Source organism: Leptosomus discolor, chromosome 2 (genome assembly GCF_034619465.1).
Source record: "Leptosomus discolor isolate bLepDis1 chromosome 2, bLepDis1.hap2, whole genome shotgun sequence".
Taxonomy (NCBI): domain Eukaryota; kingdom Metazoa; phylum Chordata; class Aves; order Leptosomiformes; family Leptosomidae; genus Leptosomus; species Leptosomus discolor.
In genome coordinates this window covers 46,451,510-46,466,966 of record NC_141392.1, presented here as the reverse complement: position 1 = coordinate 46,466,966, position 15,457 = coordinate 46,451,510, and the positions used below count along the sequence as shown (strand labels likewise).

At 44.3% G+C, this 15,457-nt stretch overlaps 1 protein-coding gene across 2 annotated transcripts in view; it reads left to right on the top strand.

The window, feature by feature from the left end:
- Positions 1–15,457, top strand: part of PGBD5 (piggyBac transposable element derived 5) — a 67,775-nt gene that overhangs the window by 27,098 nt on the left and 25,220 nt on the right. For both annotated transcript variants that reach the window (XM_086461015.1, XM_086461016.1), the window contains 2 exons: positions 4,865–5,292; positions 13,020–13,154. In XM_086461015.1, the coding sequence (XP_086317141.1) occupies positions 4,865–5,292; positions 13,020–13,154 (563 nt within the window). The remainder of the gene's footprint in view (positions 1–4,864; positions 5,293–13,019; positions 13,155–15,457) is intronic.

Sequence of the window (15,457 nt, the reverse complement as noted above, 5' to 3'; positions counted from 1 at the left end):
TGGCTCTAGGGGAGGCATTTCTTTTGAGTGCAAACCAGAAAATGGAACCAACCTGGTCTAAATAGGATCTAGTAGCAGTAATGACTTGCAAGGTGTTTGCTGCCGGTTACAATTGAAAGTTTTTTCTGGTAGACAAGGTGAGAAGGAAGGAGGAAGGTTTGTGTATGCTTGTTGTAACGTAATAGAGGACATTTTTGTTATTTTCTATGTTCTCCAAAGTCCCTTAAAGCGAGCCCACAGTGCTAGTGCTGGCATGTGTGCTGCCCAGCCAGAGGTTACCCAGTAGAGCTCTATCAGCACCCTGGCTGTGCACAGAACACTGGGTCTAGCTCCATGTTTGGCAACTGCCAAGAGCTCTGACTCTGTAACTTATGTTGGAAATCCTGGTTGGCTTTTAAAGCAAAAATCCCTGTGTAAATATATATATTCTACATGCACATGCTTTAGGGTAGAGGAGAGAGCAAAATCTGAATTTTACATACGGTCATAATAGCATATTCATTCTGAGAATAGAAGACAGGCAAAGCCACTGTTTCATTTGACTGAGTAAAGCTTTGAAAGGTAAACGGTGCATGTATGGAAGACTGAACTCTTTTTCATATCAGTATTTTCTGTGTAAGTGCCATTTAAGTCAATGTAAAAATCCTTTAAAAGTACAAATTTACTGTTTAAGTTTCTTATGCAGTTGGCTGTATATATGGGATATATTTGTGTACTTAGATAGAAAGTCATATTTAAATAATTTATTTTAGGCTAGTCATTAACTCTGCAAAACTCAATTCATGTTAAAAATTCAGTTCTCTTCCTACAGAAATTTAGTGTCACTCTTGTTTTATTGCATATCAGTAAATTAGGAACAATTGTGCTCACTTTGCCAAGAAAGGCTGTTTTTTAAGACCCTGAGATTATACAGGGGCTTTCAGAATTGTATTTAGTCAACAATGAGGTTGATGTTCGAGTCGGAAAGTGATTCAGCTTACTTTTTTAGAGCAGTGTGGGTTCTGCATGGCCAATGGTATACAAATCTCGCGTATTTATTTCGGGAAGGAGAACAGATAGGAGATTCTGTGCAGCTGGAGCACGACTGCTGGGTAAGAAAGGATTGTCTTATCCAGTATACGTGGCAGTTTTCCATAGTCACTTTTCAAGGTAAACTTGAGAACTTAATTACATACAAAAGTACTTGCTTCTGACTGCTCTTGACTTCCTAAAGATGAAGTCCAGCACATACCTATTGTCCATATCCACCTGTCTCAAGATCAACATATTTCACTCAATAAGACTTCATGCTTTATGAATGCATCTTGTTTGTTGTAGGCAAGATTTAAAATGTTATCCCCACTCCCACATTCTGCTTCTAAAGACAAGAATTTAAAAAAAACTACCTCTGTTCTCTACCTGGAAGGTTGCCTGGGCTTTGGAGCTGAATTTGATAGCTACTCAAGGTTTCCTGTATAACTAGGTATATACTCTGCGCGATGTGTCCTTACCAGAAAGCTGTATCTACTGTAGAATGCCAAAACTTGATTAAGTTATGGGAAAGGAGGAAGTGATACACTAGAAGTCATTCATATAGAATCATTTGTAGAGCATTTTATGCCAGCTATAACAGTCTCATCCTGCTAGCAGAATATAAATCTGATCAAAAGAAGCGAACACTTTTTTAAGAGGCTTTATTATTGCAATAGCAGTGATGGTTAGGTAAGGATATCCATTCTAGCCCCATAGTTTTCACTTGATGATGAAAACCTTTTATCATTTAAGCTGAAATTCTCTGCTCTGTCCTTACCAGAACATGGCTTGTGTGGGGCTCTTTGCTCTGGTCTTGCTATATAGAGGAATGTGTTTTCAGCTGAACTGTTTTGCTTCCAGTTTCTCAATCTCACAAATTAAAATTGGAAAGTAATCTTTAAATATATGTTTCTTTCCCCACCACACTCAGGGAAAAAAAATAATCCACCTTTGGTTGCTTTTTTGGCATTCTTTGCAATCTGAAGGTTTACTGTTTCAATGTCTTGATGCTATTTTTGCTGTCCTACTGTGGTGGGTTGACCCTGGCCAAAATGCCAGGTGCCCACCAAAGCCGCTCTATCACTCCCTGTCCTTAACTGGACAGGAGAGAAGAGAGAAAAAAAAAAAAAAAAACAACAGGCTTGTGGGGTTAAGATAAGGACAGGGAGATCACTCAGCATTTACCGTCACGGGCAAAACAGACTCAACTGAAAGGAAATGTGATTTATTACCAATTAACTCAGAGAGGAGTAATGAGAAATAAAACCAAATCTTAAAACACCTTACCCCCACCCCTCCCTCCTTTCCCGGGCGTAACTTTGATCCCGATTTTCCTCCCTCCTCCCCCCCAGCGGCACAGGGGGAAAACAGGGAATGGGGGTTGGGGTCAGTTCATCACACTGTTGTTTTCTGCTGCTCCTTCCTCCTCAGGGGGAGGACACCTCACATGTTTCCCCTGCTCCAATGTGGGGTCCCTCTCACAGGAGAAAGTCCTCCATGACTTCTCCAACGTGATTCTTCCCACGGGTTCAGTCCTTCATGAACTGCTCCAGCGTGGGTCTCCTCCATGGTGTGCAGTCCTTCAGGAACCGACTGCTCCAGCGTGAGCCCCCCTCATGGGGTCTCTGACAGCAAACCTGCTCCAGCGTGGGCTTCTCTCTCTCTCCACGGGCCACAGGTCCTGCCAGGAGCCTGCTCCGGTGCAGGCTTCCCATGGGTTCACAGCTTCCTTCAGGCATCCACCTACTCCAGCGTGGGGGCCCTCCACGGGGTGTAGGCAGTCATCTGCTCCACCGCCCATGGGCTGCAGGGGGACAGCCTGCCTCACCATGGTCTTCACCACAGGCCACAGGGGAATCGCTGCTCCGGCGCCTGGAGCATCTCCTCCCCCTCCTTCTTCACTGACCTTGGTGTCTGCAGGATGTTTCTCTCACATATTCTCACTCCTCTCACTCACTGCAATTACTGCTGCGCCACAACTTTTTCACTCTCTTAAATACGTTATCACAGAGGCGAAAAACGCTGTCGCTGATTGGCTCGGCCTTGGCCAGCGGCGGGTCCGTCTTAAAGCCGTCTGGCATTGGCGGCATCTGACATAGGGGAAACTTCTAGCAGCTTCGTACAGAAGCCACCCCTGTAACCCCCCCGCTACCAAAACCTTGCCATGCAGACCCATTACACCTTCACCAGAGTGCACCCAAACATCAAGGCTTAAGAGCAAGTCCAACCCCAGTATTTGTGTAATTCCTCACAGTACTGTTTCATGCAAAAATTCTGCAAGCTATAGTTGTTGCTGTAACTAAGGATGTGAGCTGAGATACAGGGGTACAGGAGAATGTGACCTGACCAACACGGTGGTGGATCTTTGCAGAGCCAGACTGTGGAATGGCAAATCTCATGCTCTGATTCAGCTGAGAGAGCTGATGCTGAGATCCAAGCAGCTATGTAGTACAAGGACGACTCAACTCTTGTTAGGCAGAACTTCAAATGAGAAGCTGTGGGCCTCCTGCTTTTGATCAGGAAGAGTGTTTTTCAGACAGTCCCAAGGCTGAAGGCTGTTAAACTAAGGCACAGTATTTACTGGATGCAACTCTAGTTTGGGGTTATAATCATGACACTGTCTCTTGCACTGGGTTGTAGAACTGCTTTTAAGCACTGCCCCGTCCCTTGGGTTTGTCCATGCTGTCCCTCTTGGGTGTATTAATTTTCACTGCTTCTGTAGGAGAATAGAGAATGCCCCTGTCTCCATAGCCCTTACCTGGTGACTGAAGCACTGCCACGGGGTGGGAGCGTGAAAAACACTGCTTTAAAACTGGAGCTTAATTGGTTTATGGAAGGGATTAGAGGAGAGAGGGCTGTAAGGACTGGTGTCTGCATCCCTGGTGTTGCGGGCTCGATGTTCCTAATTTGGCTTAATGTAATCTGGTGTCTGACTGGATAACCTTGTTACACTGACAGAGTGCTGCCAATGTTTAGAGCCTCTTTTTTTTTTTTCCACCTCTTCTTATGGAATAGTTGAAACTGGCAGAGAAGGTGCAAGATCAGTGAAAAGCTGGAGTAATGACAGCATGGGACTTCAAGGCTTCTTACATTTTGGGAGGAAAAGGACCAGTGTATGCATTGTAACGCTAAAAATATTCCCTGTGACGTGGGACAGCGACACTAGCCACGTGGTGTCTTTGACTTGTTCTGGTAATGTGCTCTCTTGGGATGTCAGAGGATAAGGCTCTAATGTGGTGGCAGAGACACAGAACTCAAAAGCGCATAGACATGATCTGCGTGGCTCTGTGTGTGGAGCAGAAGCAGATTTGAAAGTGACAGGATTAATGACAATGAACTGGGCAGGAATTGGAGGAGCAAATGAAAAGGTGGGATCAGGTTCTAGTGCCCAGGAATCATGTCAACTGGGATGGGGGCAGCACTCTCTAGAGGGCTCAGACACCTTCTGGGCTGTTTTGAGGAAGGCACTGCTTTGAGAGGCATATGGACAAATAAAAGACTATCCAGAAAAAGGCCAGAACAGCTGCTGAGGGTAAAAGGTCCAAATAGTGTGTAAGTGGAAAAATTAAATGCATGCTGCCTCACAGGCCTGCATGCTACAAACTAATGACTGTGCAGAGCAGACTATTCAGAGTCTGTTATATTTGTATCATACAAGAGGAAGATAGAGAATATAGGGAGAAGATTCCTGATGAGATCTGTCAGATAGTGGGTACACTTTCAAAGAAATGAGCTGTTAGCTGACAAGACATCACTTTGGCCTTGTTTTCCTGCTTTAGGAAGGTTAATCCTGCTTTAAATTGCTGGACGTGCCTTGTGATGATCAGATCTTCCATTCTTGCTTTTGTCCTAGGTCCAACACGAAAAATGCCCCTAACTGCGAGTGCCATGGACTTTTTTCAGCTCTTTGTCCCTGACAACGTACTAAAGAATATGGTGGTCCAAACCAACATGTATGCCAAGAAGTACCAGGAGAGGTTCGGTAGTGACGATGCCTGGATTGACGTCACCTTGACGGAAATGAAGGCCTTCTTAGGCTACATGATATCAACCAGCATCCACCACTGTGAGTCCGTTCTCAGCATCTGGAGCAGTGGCTTCTACAGCAACAAGAGCATTGCACTTATCATGACACAATCACGGTTTGAGAAGATCCTGAAGTACTTCCACATTGTGGCCTTCCGCTCAAGCCAGACAACGCATGGCCTCTACAAAATCCAGCCTTTTCTGGACTCTCTGCAGAATGGCTTTGACTCTGCGTTTAGACCTTCTCAAGCCCAGGTAAGAGTTAACCTGTTGGCAGGGAACATGTAACCTAGGTGCTCTAGGTTGTCTCAAAAACACAGAGCACAGCTGCCTGAAGAAAGAGATGGGGCTTCACAGTGTGAAGCCATGCTGTGGTGCCTCCATGAACCATGAGAGAAAGCAGCAGTGTCCTATGTGAGTGCTCAGCAGTGTCTGACTTACTGCTCTGCAGTGCAGGTAGCTGGCATGTTTCAATAGGAATGATGCTTTTCAAGCTGGGGCTGTTTGCTGTAGTGGTCTAAACAAGCCTGGAGACTTCTTGGTGAGGTTGGCGCCACTAGGTTTTGGTATCCTGAGAATGGGAGATTGCAGGCTGCTCCTGTGAGGGAGAGTGGAAAGGGCAGAGCTGGGCTGGAGGGAAAACCTGCAGCTGCTCCTGCTACAGGCTGAGGGTTGTATGCAAGAGCTGAGTTTGCTAGGAATGACTGGTCCAGACTCTAGCAGTAGGTGCTTGCCGTATGGTCCAACAGCACAGCTACCTCCCCACAACTGGGATAGGAGAAAATAAGCAGGAGGGCAGATGCCTTTGCTCACTGCGGTTGTCAGCTGCCCTCAGCAGCACTGCCTGTGCCTTGTGCCAGTCCTGGTTTTTAATGATGGGTGATGCTCCTACAGAAAAACTTACTGATGTGTGGATTTGCAATGGAAGTGCCAGTGAACTGGAAATATTTCTAGACTCCCAGAAATAAAAGTAAACAGGACTCAAATGAATTTTCATTTCCAGGTACAATTAGGGGTACAGCAGAATGCAACTCTGTAGGGAGACTGCTCTGTGGACTGGGGAGACAATGTAAGGAACTAAATATAGAAACTTAAGTTAGCTGGTGGTTTTCTGACTACCGCTGTACTGTTAAACTTTTTTTTTTTTTTTTACAGAGTGCAAAGAAATATTTTCTTGATACTCGTAGTACGCTGTTTAAACCTTGTTCCACTATAAATGATCTCCTTTTGGAGCTGTTGCTACTGATCACATTCAGAGGTCTGGAAAGAAAAAGGAATAAGCATGAAATATGTTACTGCTTGAAAAAACTTTTCAAACAACTCTCTGCTTTCAGAATATAAAGATTTGGAAAGGTGTTGTGTCCATTGCCCTCTTTTCCTCTTGTTTCTGCTCTGAAGCATCACATTTTTGCCCACTGTACAAAATTAATGAAAACATACATACATCACACCCATTGAAGTGTGCCTAAAATAAATTGGGAGTGATTACAAGTTTTTTTCTGTTTTACAGACTATAAACATCATACCTATATAATTCAGGTCTAAAAGGCTGTATAAAACAGTCTAAAAGGCTGTTATGGTAGAGAAGGGAGGAGGGAGGAGTGTTCTCACCAAGCCATGCCAGCAAGGTGCATTTCCATCAAGACAAAACAGGCAGTGAGACACCACGTTATTGTTGGGACTGAGCTCTCATTAAGATATGAAATCTAATCCTTATGGCCACTGACTTCAATGGGTGGAAGATAAAGACTTCAGAAATGTGATCACTGTGTCTAATATAAATGCTTATAATGGTGTGCTGTGGGACATGCTGTGAGTGCAAATCCATTAAAGGATAAAATTTGATTTGCGTGTATATCCCTTGTCCCTTCCCCCCTCCTGAGCAAGGTTTGAGAACTGAATTGATAAAATCATAGCATCCTATTTGTGGTAGCAAAACATCTAAATCTCCACAAGCAAAATATATGCCTCTGCTGAGCTTGGTAAGGAGAAGCTACGTTAAAAAAACGGGGGGAAGAAGTAGTGACAACCCAATTCTCTTCCTTCCCACTCCACTTCTCTGCTCTTTTGTCAGCGTTTACGTCAGTGATTTTTATACAGCATGTTTCAGTGGTATTGAGTGGAACAAAAGCACTAAAATACAGCTTCAAAAATAACTCCGTGAGAAAGAAAAAGGTTTGAATCTGTGGTTAAAAATACTCAAGTGTAGGGCTGGTAGCCTACTGGGGGATGTTCCAGGCCTCCTCCCAAAAGGAGCCCTGTGCCTAATGTCCTCCTGGGTGCCATCAGGCAGGGCTACACACTACCTGTCTCAAGAGATGTGGACCCATCTGCTCAAGACAGCAGGAAAGACCTCTCCCTGGAAATTGTCTTGAGTGCAGATTAGCACACTGCAGTAAACATCAAACCCAGAATGTCAGGCCCGGTGAGAAAGAATGGAAATAATTAAAAATAATAACCCAGTTGCACAGAAACAAAGGGAAAAGACAAGGAGGACTCATTCAGATGGGCTTTTGGATGTGCTGCCTCTGAAAGCCTTTTGGGAAGAGGGGCCCAGGTTTCTGCAATCAGTGATACCTGGAATCCTAAGTTCAACATGGATTTGTTGCTTAAGGTATACCTGTGTCTTAAACGTGAGACTTGTGGTATCCAGGTGGCTTGTGCGTGAGCCACAATCTATGTTCAAGCTTTAAGCTAGCACCTTGTAAGTGGCATCAAGCAGAGGAATGACCTGGGCTCCTTGCTGTTGAATGCCGCAAGGCTGTTCAGGCTTCTACATTACTGACTTTCTTCCTCTGAAAGTGAGGACTCACAGAACATGTGTTAGGAAGATGCCATGTTTAACTCACCCTTATGGACAGAGCAGACAGTCTGCATCCAGCAGGCAGTGCGACATCTGCCTTCACAGTTATTTCTTCTAGCCTTCACAGTTATTTCTTCTATAGATTTCACCTTTTCTTTTTTGGGAGCTGGAAGAGATTAGTCAAGTGGAATTTCTGTCAGAAATTATTTAGGTTTTTTTCCTCCTGTGTAACCTGCCCCGCCCCCCCCGCCCCCCCCCCCCCCCCGCCAAATGTGCATGAAAAAATGACACCACAGTTTCTATGAAAAGAAACAGAGGGAGAGAGAGAACTTTGCCAATATACCAAAACAAAGAAAACAATCTAGTGAATTATAATTATTTTGCTAAATATACTGAGCAAACAAAAGGAAATAATAACGCTCCAGCTTATTAAGGTATTGAAATCCCAGAACATTATAATTGTGTATCGGCAGCAGTAGCTTCAATTTCTGAAGTAAAAAGAAAATGGTGTTCTGACCTAGATTGGATAGGAATGACAGGAATATTCTCTGCATCCTGTCCCTCCCCGACATCTTCTGTATAAGTAACTGCTGCCTCTATCTGAGCAGCAAGAGGTGGATTTTTGGGTCTGGTCTTGGAATCGGTGTCATCTCTTTGCTGCTTAGTTTTGTAGCTGTGCTACTGTGCATGAGTGGAAGCCTGAAGACGGGGAGGGTGCCCTGCCTGAGCTCGGGAGGTATACTGCAACAAATTCAAGGGTACTTACCTGCCAAGGGTATATGCTGAATTCCTGAAACCAGAGGAGCTCAGGAAAATAACATCACTGCTCAAGTATCCTTCTGTGCCTGCTGAGTATTTAATGCTTGTCAGCAGGATGTGACTAGACAGGATTGCTGTCTCTGGCTGTCCCTGACTGGCGTGGGAGGGGTCAGGAGTGCAACTCCAGTCGCTCTCCTCTTCCCTCTCCCTCCAAACTACTTTCTTTTTGGCATCTTGGAACCAAACAGTTCTGCATTTGCCCGGTGAAATGTAAGCTAGGAACAGTCCACTTAAGTTCTTAAGGAGTTCACTCTGAAGGGAGTGAACTCCCTGGCAAAAAGAGACATGACTCCAACCTTTTGCTCTAAGGGCATGGTGCTAGTGTTTGTCCAGTTACTAGAGGGCTTGTTTGTGTTTTGCCCTTGGTGGTATCATAGGTACAGCTAAGCAGTTTCAACATAGTTCTTCCAAAGCAGCTCACAGCATTAGATGATGGCTTCTCTGAAAACATAGAGGGGCAAAACCAGGCTGATCAACTCGTAGCTCTTTTGTGTCCTCATGATTAAATGTTGACTCGGTATTGCACATTTCAGAATTATAAGATCTTGCTCAAGTCACACCTCTATATCTCAGTTTTCCTGTTTTCAGAATTATTATTGGTGAGTAAGGATGCTGGTTCTAAACTGGGACTGTTCTGTCTTAGGGCTTCTGCCGGTATAATGCAAAGACGTAACTATTTAGAGGGTATCAGCCAAGATAAGTCATGGAGCAAGAGAAAGACAGACAGAGAAGCGATAAGAATATTGAGTAGCCAGGTAAATTTCTGATGTCCTGTAGCTCTTGGCTAGTTGATCCTCTGGTGAAGCCAGATTTTAGGGAGAGTTTGACAGCAGAAAATGATGACCCTTTATGGCTATTTTAAAATCACTAATGGTGATGGAATGCTGTAAGAACTGATTTATTATTTTTTTTTCATTAAAGAGAGTCGATTGAAGACTGAACAAATGAGCAGAGGAGCATGAAATCATGGCTCCATCGGAGGTGGGAGTTAGTTAACCTTTGAGTGATGGCAAAGAGGATCAGTAAAATGTGGATAGGCCAAACAGGACTTTGAAAGTGAAGAGGAAGAATCTGTCTTATATGTTGGAGAAGAGGAGCTATCAGAGCAAAATAAGGAAAAGTGATGAGGCCAGTGTGAGGGACTAGGAGAACGGCTTTCATGCAGCAGTCTGTAGGGCAGGATTGCCTTATGTTGAGGCCAAAAGGAAAACTATTGCAGGATGGCTGTGGGCTTGGATGAAAACTTGGCTGGGTGGGTGGGTTGTTACTCTAGAATGAGTAACACTTTGGAGCTGTTACTCAGAAAGCATGGAAAATGCAGGCACTGCCTGGCTCAGAAGACCCTGCAAAGGAGTTGGAGGTAAAGACTGACATTCAGATTCACTGGCCAGTGAGATCTGCAGCAGCAGGAGAGGGATGCCTGCAATGACCAAAAAAGTAAATAGTGAAGGGTTATCTTAAGGAGAGGGAGTTGCTCTCAAAAGCAGCATAATAAAATCAGAACTGACAGCTAGATATGCAAGCGGAGATGTCAGATACTAGCTGTTAATTTAGTTTAGACAGCAGGAGCTTTGGAGCAAAGAAGCAGAAGCACAAGGTACTATTGCAGAAGCAACGGACTGAATCTGTGCATACAGGTGCAGTTACTCAGGGGACTCTGTTTGCCATTGGATGGTACCCACAAAAAGTCAGAGGCAAGGCAAGCTGAGGCAGTTTATCCAGGAGACAGGCTGTGTTGGGGATGGCCATGGAGCTAAGAGAAGATGAGCTATCTCAAGGACATGTTGGTTCATTATCTAAGTCAATGGAGTCCAGGAAATCCAAGGGCAAAAGAGTTAGTGGCTCTGGGCTTTGCTTACAAACCTTATTTGGGCTCTGGTGAGAACAAGATGGGTGGAAGCGTGGAGTGCAAAGAGATTTGGAGATGATCTAAAATGGAGAAGAAGGGAAGGCACTCTTGACAGTGGCTAGCTGTTTTGATGAGTGAATGAAAGATGTTGTGAGATGGAGCAATTGCTGGAGGGGCCAGATGCCAAGATGGGACTCCAACACTTGGAGTGCATGTACATATTGAATGGAAAACAAAGAGTGAAAGGTTGGCAATAAGATCTAGCGAAGGTGAGGATGGCTGTAAAGAAGAAGAAGAAAACCCCAATGGTATCGATAGCTGTCAGGGAGCAAAGCAGCTAGATGCAGAGCTTCTTAGACCTGAACAAAACTGTGGATTTGAGAGAAGAAAATGGGGACGACTTCTATGAAGAAATCCACAAACTATCTTGTATTAAAGGAATTCAGAATAGGAAGACGAGAGGACTTGGGAAGTGAGTCAAAGATGATGAAGAGGTGGCCAGGAATATGTGTAGGAGTCAATTAAGCCTGAAAGTAGATTTTTGTCCAGGAAGATGAGAAGCAGGAAATAATATACCTTGGGGGCAGTAAGCTCAATCCTGGAAAAGCAGGTATTGCAGTGACAGCAAGAATGGAGGAGGAGCAAATACCACTTTGCATGTGGATTTGGCAAAGAGATTTGCCAAATGTGGACTTGAGGATTACAGGAGGAGCGACGAGACTGCAAATGGAGGAGCGTGAACAAACTAATAGGACTGACCAGTGGTAACAGGGCTAACTTGTTGTAAGAAAACCATGTCAGTACTAGAAGCAACAAATTGTCCCCTTTGAAAACAAGACAGGGATCAGCTGTTCCAGCAGCAGGCACAGCCCATACAGTGCCTTGCTTGCAAAGTCCTTTATAGCTGTTGAAGCAGTGTTTTTTTACTGAGGGGTGACAACACTTGTCTACACACCCTCTCCAGAGCAAGCAAGAAGACCAAGCTCCAGGGTTTTCATTTCACTTTCCCTGCCTGTCCACATTCCCTCTTTGCAGTAACAGCAAATCTTGCCCTACTCAGTTTCCATTTTTGTTCCTTCTTCCCAGCAGTTCAGTAGGGACTTTGGTGGAGCATTAGTCTTCTTATGGAGAAACGTGAATGACCTAAACATTCGGGATGGAGGAAAGGCAGGAAAGCTCTGGGTCCTAGGGGGAATGCAAGGCTGAGTGTGGGCAGGGAGAAGAGGAAGATGGAGGGAGGTTTTCAAAATTCAGATTTGCTTTCTAAATTTAAAGCTGACAGGCCTTACTGTGTCTTAGAAGGCAGAAAGAGTGTGAAGGGTAAGCAGGATGCAGTAGGGCTGCTGTGAGGAGAGCTGAGGCTGTGGTGCAGAGGAGGGAGCTGCGCTAATGACAGAGCGTAAAAATATTCTCAAGTGATGCTTATACAGCCTTTTCTTTCTGCTGCTCTCCGTCCTACAGGGGGGGAAGATTATAACAGTTGAACCACACCACTCAGTGGAATCTGGCAGGTAAGAGGGCCTTTGCAGAAGTTGAGGAATTCTTAATGGTGTATCCAACCCCATCCTGAGGGTCCTCCCCTCTGCACAGAAGAGGCAGAAAGGCAAAAGTGAGTGAGGGCATGTTTAATATTTGCAAAGCGCTGTCAGAATTTCCTGAGGTGGAAGTGTGAAATGCCCCAGGTGACCTTTGGAAAGAAAGAGCAGTGTTTTGTGTGGACCTTGAGAGAGGAAGAGGATTTAGTTCCAGTGGGGAAATGGGACAGCTGCAGCTTTAAGAACAAACAGCTTTGTATGCAGCTCGCCTTGCTCACATCTGCATTTTGGTGTATAATTTGAACATTTCACAAGAGTGCTTTCAGATGGTCCTGTGAATGTTTTATGAGCCGTTAAGAAGTGGAGGGCGTATAAGTAAAAGTGTGCAGCCGCCGCGGCTGCGTGGGGAGCGCATGTGTGCCTATTTTGGGCTGAGAGAGTGATGTTCAACAAACATTTTTTATTCAGGAGGCCAGCAGCTGCTCATCACGGGTGCTTAACTGCTTACGTACCACATCTCTCCTACGAGCATCGCTCCCAGGTTTAATGCAGCTTTGTTCTCATTTCCGCCACTGGTTGCATGCAGATGTGCACACACAAGTAGCACACATGCAGATGTGGAAAGGCTTAGTCTGAGGGTGAGCGCTTCTGCATTGTGGATACCTGTATCTGAGCCTGTCTCCTGGGGTGATGGTCACTGGAAGAGAACAGTCTCCTTTAGATCATAAGCCATCTGACTTATTTACATATGTCTTGAAAAGGGTGTGAATTATGGCCTGCTGGGACTACTTCCCCCTCAGGGCAGCATTGAACAAAAGTGGTTTTGCTTCTTTGTGTGAGGTGATGCACACAAGCACAATGCAAGGATTGTATTTCCTTGGAAGAATTTAAACCACCATTTTTTTTCAGCAATCATGTACTCTTCTGTCGGTCACACACACACACCCCCACCCACCCCTTTTCTTGCCAATTGCAGGTACTACATGAACCCCTGATTGACGAGGATCCTGTTTTCATTGCCACGTGCACAGAGAGGGAGCTGCGCAAGAGGAAAAAGAGGAAATTCAGCCTCTGGGTTCGGCAGTGCTCATCCACTGGTTTCATCTGCCAGGTGGGTTTTACCTCTTCAGATGTCTTGATTCAGTTCCAACAGGCCCTTGAATGTATTGCAGGACTGAAGGTAACAGTCACTTCTCTTTATTGCCTTGCCGGGGGCTACAATCTGAATGCAGCAAGCCTCTGACTCCCACAGAGCCTAGATCCGACGGACAGTGACTACAAAGTTCTTGATGCTCTGTTTGCTGTGTGATTTAACTGAGGATGCCTGTCTCTAATACTGTCCATCTGGCTGCCAGCTCTAAGCTAGTTAAATTGGAGTTAAAAGGTCTGTCTGTTTGTGCATCCTAAGTTTATCTAAATGTCTAGGTACTGTGACTTCTGTCATTTTTAATGAGTCAGCTTCTCTCTCAAGTATAACGCTGCATCTGTGATAGCCAGCAGTGTCCAATAGACTAAGTCAATATGGTATCAAGATCCAAATTTTTCTGTGAGAAACTTATTAGCGGGGATTCCTATTACATCTGTTTTCACACCTCTTCTTTACCAAAGAAATAAAATCTGATGTGACTTCAAGGTGGTGGTCTGAGCTAAAGTGGGAGACATGTTAAAGGGTTTGTTCTCAGTGTTGTAAAGCACTGGGGACAACTTTTCAAATTCTCAGGTTCCCAAATTGCTGATGTGTTTTGAGAGCTCTTGAAAAACCTGGCTGTTTATTTTGATACCTAGAAGTGACAGAGCAGATATTTTGCAATATTTCTTTTTCCCAAGAGCTTCTGTGAAAACGTGGTATCCTGCATGTTCCAGAGCAGCAGTTTGGAGATGCAGTAGGATGTGCACACTGCCTGTTCAGGCTGAATGCATGTCAAAACTGCAGGGCCTGTGGATTTGCTGTGGTTGAACGTTCATTCACAGTAAAATTTGATCTGTGAATCACTATGACTGTTTTAAGTAGCTATGCAAGAAAAGAGGCTCTCTGGGAACAGGGGTTTGCATTTTCAGCAATGCTATTCACTCTAAGAAGAAAATTAATATCATGCATCTTCCATCCAGGTTTTAAAGCAGTTGTTTTGACCAATACAAAATAATTTCACCTTGTGAGGCGTCCTTGAAAGTTTCTGCTCTCAAACCTTTTGGAAGATCATTTGCTACACAGAGGCAGCATCCTTACTCTCCAAGGTGAACTCCACCAGTCCCACACACGGCTTATTACTGAAGTGTAATGCGTACAGCAAGCACAAAGTTTGCTGATATCTCTTGCTATGCTCCCCCCAGCCAACTGCCATCAAAGTAATAAGTCTTCAGATATGCTCAGATTCTGAGCTATAATTATGTTGCACCTCCAGTCCTGTCCATTGAGAGAGTAAATTAATGGAATGTCAAATTAAACAGAATAGATGCCTAGCACCACCCTAATCCTCTTGCTCCCTTAATGAATTAGATACTCATGCTTCACTTGCATCCGGATGACGTCCAGAATCATCTTACCAGCTGCCTTCTATTTTCATTCCATGGCTTGGCTGTAATTATCATCATGCTAAAATGATTGGGTGAGAGAGACCTTAGGGAAGGGTGAAAAAGAATATACAGGAACATGAATGTTCATGCTAAAATAGAAAAAAACTAGTCTGGGGAGGATGGGGATCTTCAACTATGGTAAACTTGAAATGCTACGTTCCGTTATGTGTCACAGTTACGAGGGGTCTTGCAGAATCTGAAGTGCTTATTTGGTGGCAGTTTGGTTTATTTACTGTATTAAAACAGAGGGCTTTTTTTTTCATCTGTTTAACATATGGAGAGAATTGATCTAAATAAGAAGAAAATCCGATGTTTTCCCCCCTTCATGTGAACACTTTCCCCTCCATCTCTTGTGACTGCCATCACGAAAGAAAGGCTTGTTGCCTGATAGTTAAGGACTCACTGGTCTATCACCTGTCTGCTGTCAGGAAAAGCTTACAGCACCCATTTGGAAATGCGTAGAAATTCTGTAATACTGTCTGGATGAATTTCCTCCCTCATTGTTTCCACATGATGACATTGAGGTAATTTTATTCAGGACAAAATATGCCTATAAACACTTAATAAATCAGGCTAATTCAGTTTCAAAAGTCTGAAATATATATCTCTAAAAAGGTGAGGCAGCCCAGGCAGAAGAGAGAAGTGAGCTACATATGACTGGCTCTCAGGAATGGAAGGAATCTCAAGAGGTCTGTGATGCTCCTGGCCAAAAGCAAGGTCCTCTAAACCTGCATGATGAGACTGAAGTTAAAAAAATCTCCATTTGAGGACATCCCAGTCTTTCCAGTGATCTGCTTTTCCTATAATGAAAAGGACTGGTCGATTCGTTTTCCTAATGTA